Source organism: Chlorella variabilis (genome assembly GCF_000147415.1).
Source record: "Chlorella variabilis unplaced genomic scaffold CHLNCscaffold_30, whole genome shotgun sequence".
In the NCBI taxonomy this organism is placed as follows: domain Eukaryota; kingdom Viridiplantae; phylum Chlorophyta; class Trebouxiophyceae; order Chlorellales; family Chlorellaceae; genus Chlorella; species Chlorella variabilis.
In genome coordinates, this window is record NW_005435058.1 from 146,067 (window position 1) to 154,833 (window position 8,767).

Here is an 8,767-nt window from a genome sequence, read left to right on the forward strand (position 1 = left end):
ACCAGCAAAGGGGAAGATCTTCCCCTCCCAACAACCACTGGTGGCACCCCACCCCCTGCCTGTGCGTACCTCCCCCCCTCCACAGATGTACTGCGGGGAGCGGGCGTGGGCCGGAAAGAGTGCGGTACAGATCCTGTACGCCCGTACCGCCAAGCACCAGCGCCTCGCCGTGCCCGCCGACTGCCCCGCCGGCTACAAGGCCAGCCGCTGCCGCCGCTTCTGTGCTGACAGCAGTGGCCAGTTTCGCTGCGCCGTGGTGTGCTGTGCTGTGTTTGCGTGCCGTTCTGTGTTTTTTTCGATTGTGGTGTTGATGCCTCCCCAACTTGAAACGCCCGCCCAACTTCCCGCAGCAGCTCCTCACCCCGCCCCTGCCCTCTGCCCTTGCGTGCGCAGGCGTTGGCGGAGGCATGCCTCGACGACGACCCCAAGCGCCGGCCCAGCTTCGACCAGATTGCTGCCACCCTGGCCGGGCTGGCGCGGGAGGGGTGAGGGCGGAGGGGCGCACAATGGTGGAGGGATGAGCTCGAGGGGGCGAGCACCTGTCCGCACCGGGGCACCACCACCCCGCGCCGGGGCACCACCACCTGCCCGCGCCCTCTGGAGCGCGCTCTGCAGCGGGCTGGCGGGCACAGGCCCGCAGTCCTGCGCCTGTTTTGTTCGTCGGCGTCACTGAGCCCGCTGGTGCCGCGCCCGGCACGGCTGTTTTGAACCTTGATCCCGCCTGGCACTCTTTATTCTGCGATTGAGCGCCGGCGGCACATGCGCGCTAGGCCCCCGCCTTTTTCCATCCAACCTCGTTTTTCTGATGCCTTGTCTCAAAAGGCTTTTTGCATCGTACACATCCTCTTTACGTATTGCGTCACTACGTCTCTTCTTCAGCCTCGGACCATGAATGCAAGTTGCCGCCCAGCGCCCGCCTGTTTTGTTGCCTCCCATGTCTCCCGCATCCCTTTTGGATTGAATGCTGCTTTCCACAGCGATGCTTGCATTACACGCATCGCTCCCTCAGAGCATCGCTCCCTCAGAGCATCGCTCCCTCAGAGCTAGCTGTTGGCGCTCGATGCCAGCAACACAGCCACATCATAAAATGATTTCAGCGAGCAGAGCTAAAACTGCTTATCGACGCCCACCCTTGCCTGGCCCGCTCCACAACGCACGGCAGCCTGCGGTTGCTGGTTTGGCACCGCCGACTGCAGCATTTGCTTGTGTTTGTCGGATGGTGATGTCCATTTTTTTCATGTTAGTTTAATCAATTCAGGTATTGTCGCTGTCGGGGGCGGCGGGGGCGCCTGCCAGCGCACTAGGGTTACGGCCACGTCCTATGCACATCCTACCGACAGCCGCCCATTCAGGATGTCGTCGGCAAGGCTTGGGCAGGTAAAGGCCAAATGACCTCCTCGCCCGGTGACCGGCTCAGCGCCAATCCAAGCCAATTCCTTCGGGAACGCCTAATAGAATCGCCAAGGCTTCGGCACAGGCCTCCCCGGGACCCATTCACTACTAGTGGGGGGTACTGCACTTGGCGCGTCGGGCAGATCAAATAATGGTCTAAAGCTAGACGTTAAAACCGGGAAGTGAAGCTTGTGGAGGCTCTTCCCCACCTTTACCTTTACATGGACACCTCCTCGCGCTCGGCAACCTCTGCCCCTGCCGTTAGACCACGGCCAGCAAGGGATGAGCATCTGCCCATTCGCATCAGCTGATCTCCCCAGGCCGCCCCCCATTGCCTCTGCCCAGCCGTCGTCGGCTCATGCTGGGGGCATGGTTTGAATTTCCGGACTGGTCCGGATCTGGATCGCGCATTCTCACTTCGCCACGATGGCCGATTCGGCTGTGATGAACTTCCAGACACAAATCTCTTGCTGGCGCTTTGGTGGCGAGCGCATGGGGTGAGGAGCCCACAGGCCAGTGCAGGTGAGCCCTCCTCTGCTTGCACAGCGCATGTCTGCATCCAGCCGCCGTACAAAGGCCCCACGGGCAGCTGGCCAGCCGGCTGACCTCGCCGCCCCAGTTGGCCCTCCATAGTGTTGTGCAGGGCGCGTGGGGCGAGGGCACTCTGAATGCCCGCCGTGGAAGGACAGGGGGGGAGTCCCCGTGTCCATCGCCGATATGCTGCGCTGCCGCAGCGGAGGTGGCGGCGGCGGCAGCAGCGGCACCACCTGCACGCCCTATGCGCCACACCTCCAGCCCACGCTTTGCCGCCATCACCAGGTGAGCGCCCTTGTCTGTCTGTCTGCCCGTCTGTTACACCCATAAGGAGCAAAAGAATGCTACGGGCCCAGCTGTGGTGCAGCAGCTGGAAAGGTGAAAGCACCATACACAAACGGGGAGAGAGAGGGGGTGCAGACAGAGCACGGGCGGAGAGGAGTCTGATTGAAGCCCTCACAACCTATTGCAAGCTGTTACCTGAGATGGTTGCTGGGCTGGGTGCCGCTCTGCTGGGCGCTGCGACTGTAGAGAGGAGTGTGTGCGGGAGAGACTGGTCCCCAGCTGGTCAGCGGCCACCGACCAAGGACCAGCCACACCTGCCGTCGCTTGCTTGTGGATGCTGGTGCAGCAGGGCTGCACTAGATAGCATGGGCCTGCAGCTGGTGCTCATGCCGCTAAGAGAACGCCAGCGGCCCTCCTGGTTGGCGCCCGCCAGCCGCTGCTGCGGGTGGTGGTGCATGAACGGCATGCTCCGCCCACGCTCGGCGTACGGGTGAGTCACGCCGCCGGTGTGCCCTGCCTCAGTTGGTGACTGTCAAGGCACGGCGCGCACCTGCAGCAGCCGCTGGCTGGCCTGCTGGTGGCTGCTGGTTTTTAGCGGCGGCAGGAAGCGGGAGGCGGGGGGCAGCGCCAGCGCCTCGCGGTCCTGCGCCGCCGCAGAGCGCACCGCATGCAAGTAGGCATCCCGCAGACAACGCATGCTGGGTGCCAAGTTGTCGGTACTCACCACAGTGGTCACATAGTGCTCCAGCCGGCTGCCGCCTCTCTTTGCAACCTCCTCCAGGAGCTGCGCCAGTGGTTTCGCTGGCCCTTGCGCTTCCAGCTTGGGGCACCAACCGACCCCTGTCCCGTTCTAGCAGACTCTGTGAGACTTCAAGCTGCGTTGCAATGTACACCTTCTCATGCAAAACTGACGGGTAGGGTATGGTAGAGGGGGCACAAGCCTTTCGGCAGCAGCGAGTTTGGTCGCTGCCATGTAGGATGCGAATGAGAACCAATTGCTTCATTTTATAGCCTGCTAGTCGTACACGCAGCCACCCGAGGACAGCGCCCTCAAACCGGGTGTTGGCCGCAGTAAACCCGGTGTTGGTCTGGCGACATGCCGTCCATGCGCCTATGCCTTCTCTCCTGGGCCACTATGGCCCTGCTAGCGGCCTTGTCAGGTGATCGCGAGTGGCATGTGCCCTGGGGACAGTGCCCCAGTAGGCCAGCACTTGCCCTAAGGGACGGGGAGCAGGGGCAGCTGCCCAGCTCTGCGCTCGCACCAGTTGACCTGTCGCTGCACGCGGACTCCTGCTGGTGGATCATAGAGTCGGTCAGGGATGGCACTGCGCTTGCGCCTGCGCCAGCTCTGTGGAGGGATGCTATGTGTAGCGCTGGCGCGCTGGCTGCGCAAGCGCACCGGTGAAAAGTGGTCCCCTATGGTGTTACAGTCACCCCGCTATGATAGGCCGCGTGAGCAGACCTTGGGCAGGGGGCACACGTGATCAAGGGGCATCAAGAGAGGGGGTGGACCAGTGTTCAGCAGATTGGGGGTGTAGCATCGGCGGCGAGGTGCAGCGCTGCCCTCACCACTCCTCGCCCCACTGCATGCTGTGCAGGTGCCAGCGCCGTCCCCATAGCAAGCGGGCGCACCTGGCTTGTTCTGGTAGGACGGACGGGCTGCATCGGCTCGTCTGGTGAGCCGCATCATACAGCCGGTGCAAACCGCGCGGCTTGACTGCAACTTGCACTCTTTGGAAAGAGTGGTGCCGCCTGAGGGGGGGCATTTGCCCCCGCCTCTGTCTGCCTGCCCTTGCTGCTGTATCCTTTGTCCCTCCTCCTCACTCAACACACCCTCATGCCTGCGCATTCTCTCCATTTGTGCTCAGGCTGGCTGGGTGGTAGCCTCTGCACTGGGTGAGTTTGCGGGCCTTGCCAGCAAATCTACCTGCCTCGCTTTCCGCAACCCAGCCTGCCATGGCACGGCAGCCAGTGTCATGTGCTGCCCTCGCTGCACATCCTCATCCACAACCCGGGCCACCTGCCCGTTCTCTTCCCACCACCTGTCGACTGCCCGCTGCAGGCCCTCAAAAGCGCTCCTACTGAGCTCTGGTGGCGAAGGGCGCTCCACCTGGCTCCTCGCCGCTGGCACAGGCAGCCCAGCAAACCTGCTCGGCAAGGCTGTCTCATTGCAGGTGGGCCGGGCCGGATGGTCACAGGCCCCTGCACCTGCTAGCCCACCTGCTCGCCCAGAACCGCATCTGACGGCTTCATGCTCCCTTGCTTCTCTGCCTCCCCTCCCCACCATGCATGCTCGTCGTGTTTTGGGACCGTCCCTGCGTACACCTCTGGTCTGCAGCTGGAGCGCCGCGCACGCAACTGCACCGCCCGCAGCTTCCTGAGCACGGTGAGCGCCTGCGCCACCAAGTCCACCAGCCTGGGATCCAAGAGCCTCTTTGTGCTGGAGCAGGCCCCCAGCGCGCCCAACCGCTTCTACCTGCGCACCAATGTGAGTATTGTGGGGCTGCTACCGCCTGCAGGTTGGCCTGCCGTTGCGTTCTCCAGCACTGCTGCTGCCAACATGCGCCCTCACCCAACCCCTCTCACCCACCCGCCTGTGCCTGCGTCCCAATGCACACCACGCAGGGCCGCGCCTCCTGCCCTGCTCGCTACGTGGGTGCCATCAAGCCCCGGAGCGCTGCTCCCGAGTGCGGGGATCCCGGCCTGGCCCTCTACCCAGGCCCCTCAGCCAACAACGCGTCAGTGCTGCTTGAGTGGGAGATTACCAGCCTCAGCAGAAGCCCTCCACCTCCGCCATCCCCAAAGCCTCCCTCCCCTCGCCCGCCCAAGCCGCCGCCACGCCCACGCCCTCCAAAGCCCCGTCCTCCAAGCCCACGCCCTCCAAAGCCCCGTCCTCCAAGCCCACGCCCCCCCAAACCGCCTGGTCTGTCTCCCCGCCCTCCGCCCCCCAGGTGTGTGACGGCTGGGAGATGGTGGTGTGGAGGTGGTTGCAGCTGACGCACAGCTGCACTTTCCTTCCAGCTGCCCACTGTCAGCTGCTGCCCTGCCTGCCTGTGATCAGAGCCTGGACCAAGAGAATGCTCCCCGACCATCTCGCAGCCCTAAACCTCCGAGTCCCTCTCCTCCCTGGCCACCACCGCCCAGCCCGACGCCACCCAGCCAGACACCGCCCAGCCCGGAGCAGGCCTGGTACTGATCACTGTGGCTGTGGCTGTGGAAAGGGATGCTGCACATGAGAGCATCGGGCGTCTCCCCCCTCCGGACGCCTGGCGAGGTCAATGTGTTCAGTGGAAGGGAGCCTGGCCCTGAGCAGCACCGTGCTTTGGGTGTGACACCCCAAATGGCGTGTGCAGCTCCCTTTATCCCAATTCATGTCGCTTTCATGCTTGCAGGTGGCTGCTTGACAACACCGACCAGGGCATGTGTATTCTCTCCGATTTTTTTTTGGACATTGGCTCGGATTATGTGACTGTGGCTTGGCTTGTGTGGGCTTAAAGTCTGGTAAAGCAAGAACTAGCTTGCAACATAGACTCCCCGCCGAAACGGGACGGGAACCGGGCGAAAGCAGAGAAAGCAATAAAACAGGGGTGGAGCAAGGCGACATGCAACGCAAGCAGCTGACAGGGCACGCATCGAAACGTGTGTATGACTGGCAAAGTGGCATGGCGCATTGGGGAGAAACGCAACGGTACGGGAGCATGGGCTGGCCAAACGGCAGTGCGGAACGCTAGGTCACTAGAAAAGCAGGGAAAGGCGCACTATGTATGCAATGAGGGCAGCCCCGGCTCGGGGCCGTTGAGAAAGCAGTGGGCGGGAGGGGGGAGGCCCCGGTGTGGGCGGGCCCCATCGAGGGGGGATGGGGCGCGCAAGCGGCCAGATGGGGCGGGGCGCGGGCGGCAGTAGAGTCCTGCGGCTGGGTGGGATATAGGGCAATGAGCGTTGAGCAGTGTGCGATGAGCAATGAGCAATGAGCAGTGAGCAGCCCCTCCCGAAACAAAGTGAAGCGCAGGACGGGGTCCGGTGGATGGGAGGCAAGGAAGCGCGGGGGGTTGCCACGTGCGCTACCGCCGCCGCCGCAGGCAGCACCCCTGCGGCGGCGGCAGCGGCAGCAAGCCGTGGACCGAAACGCCGTGCCGCCGAGTCCCGTGGCTGTGGCCGTGGGCTTCTGGCAGGAAGCTACGGCCGCAGCTCGGTGGCTCGGGGGCGTCGCAGCGTGCCGCCGCCGCCGATTTTTAGGGTTTAGGGTTTAGGGTTAAATAATCGGTGGACATCGTTATGAAGACCGCTAATCGAAGTCGCTCCTGCAGAGCGTGTCTTTGGGCTTGTCAGCCTGCGGCACCTACCCTTTTAACCCTTATTCGTCTGACTGCTCCATCGTCGGCAGGAACCTCTCCCTTGCTTTGTTCTTCGTCGACAACACCACCAACCTGCCCACCGGCAGCGCCCTGGCCATGGCCACCTATACAGTCAGCAATGGCCGCGCCCATCACGCGTTCAACCTGTCCGGAACAGCGCTGGCCGACTTCGTCCTCCAGCCCAACACAAAGTATGCCTTCTTTGTAGCCATCTCACAGGGTACGCTGTCTGTCCTGAGGTGCCCTCCGCGTTGTGCACCCCATCCAGCCAAAAAGAGCCTGCCTGCAGCTTGGCCCAGATTGCTGAGCAGTGGCGTAGCCACCTACTAATGGTCCTCCCTGCCCTGTCCCGCTACCCCCCCCCCCCCCACACACACACACTCACAGCCACCTGGCCCGACCCTGGAATCCAATGGGGGTACTGCGGGTTCTCCGAAAAAGCCCCCGCTGGCCAGGCAGCCACATACCTTCAGACGTGGATTAGGGGCGCCTTGAACCAGCAAAAACTGATTTCATGGTGAGCTCCTTGCTGGCTACCTCGTTGCAGGAAGGGCAGGCATTGCCTGAAGTGCTAGAAATGTGTGTTATGGATGCTGACACGTCAATGCATGGTTTTGCTTGCTTTTGCTTGTGTGGGCTTAAAGTCTGGTAAAGCAGACTAGCTTGCACATAGACTCCCCGCCGAAACGGGACGGGAACCGGGCGAAAGCAGAGAAAGCAATAAAACAGGGGTGGAGCAAGGCGACATGCAACGCAAGCAGCTGACAGGGCACGCATCGAAACGTGTGTATGACTGGCAAAGTGGCATGGCGCATTGGGGAGAAACGCATTGGGGAGAAAAAAGTGGTATATGCCTTTGTCGCACTTGTTGCGAGCGTGATTCTGATTGCTTTCATTGTAGGCCTCCTGGTCTTTCAACCTGGATTGAGACCCGACCGGTGGGCAGTGGTGTTGATCTTGTCTGTCTTTCTGCTATGCCAGATGCATGCCAGAGGCACGGTTCCACAGCCACATTATTGTGTTGGATCTGCAAGTCCTGTCTCGTAAGCATCTTGGAGGCCACACCGCATGCCTTTTATCAGCATCATGCCGCCTCTGATACATGGTGTGTGAGCCAGTGTGGTGTGTCTGTCCGTCTGTTACCGGTGCCCCCCCACCCCACCCCACCCCCCCATTCATCGGCTGCAGGCAACCTGTGACGATATTGAGTGCGGCGCCTGCGAGGCCTGCTTCCCCTCAACTGCGTCGTGCATTTGGCCGCGGCTAAGAAAGGCCTTCTTTGAAGGCGCTGGAGCTAGTGTCTAAACCCTCCGAGAGGGCACAGGTTCGATTCCTCCCATGTCGAAACTTTGTGAGGACAAACGCGGCATAGCTGACCGGCTCAGCGCCAATCCAAGCCAATTCCTTCGGGAACGCCTAATAGAATCGCCAAGGCTTCGGAACAGGCCTCCCCGGGACCCATTCACTACTAGTGGGGGGTACTGCACTTGGCGCGTCGGGCAGATCAAATAATGGTCTAAAGCTAGACGTTAAAACCGGGAAGTGAAGCTTGTGGAGGCTCTTCCCCACCTTTACCTTTCTGACCAGCAATGCAAAACAGCTAATGGCATTGCCACGTCCTGCTCGTGCTTCCCAGCCACCTACCAGGGCCCTGGATTCCAATTGTGGTATTGCGGGCTGTCCGACAATGCTCCCTCTGGCCAGGCTGCCACACATGTGGCTACGGCAATTCACAATTCCCTTTCCCTTGACGAGTCGCGCTTATGGTGAGCCTAGCGGGGGATCCAGCTTCCTGCCGGCTATCCTAGTTGTTGGGAGGGCAAGCATTGCCGTCTAGTGCTGGAAATGTGTCTTGCTGATGCAGGAACTGATCTGCTAGCACACACTCGCCCGCATGCCTTTGCCACAGCTGCGCCCAGCACGATAGTGAATGCTTGCGCTGCAGGAGTTTCGCGGGCCCTGACAATTGGTTGCCATGGTGATTTCATAGCTATTACGTCTTGCTGTATATCGTTTTTCCTCGAGATGCCTCTTGCGGACGCACACATCAGTGCCCGCGCGCGTGTGCCCTAATGCGCCACACTTGTGCTGAGTGCGGTACGGGCACCTTGCGCTGCAGGAGCTCTGGAGTTTCTACCTGGATCGAGACCCAACCGGTGAGCAAGGGAGCTGGGCTTGCCGTAATCTACAACCCACGCCGG

The 8,767-nt window shown here is 61.7% G+C and overlaps 1 protein-coding gene across 1 annotated transcript in view; it reads left to right on the plus strand.

The window, feature by feature from the left end:
• Positions 1 to 489, plus strand: part of CHLNCDRAFT_140985 (hypothetical protein) — a gene marked incomplete at both ends in the record, with an annotated part of 4,830 nt that extends 4,341 nt beyond the window's left edge. The window contains 2 exons of the mRNA XM_005843423.1: positions 86 to 256; positions 394 to 489. Coding sequence (XP_005843485.1) covers positions 86 to 256; positions 394 to 489 — 267 coding nt within the window. The remainder of the gene's footprint in view (positions 1 to 85; positions 257 to 393) is intronic.
• Between the last annotated feature and the right edge of the window lie 8,278 nt (positions 490 to 8,767).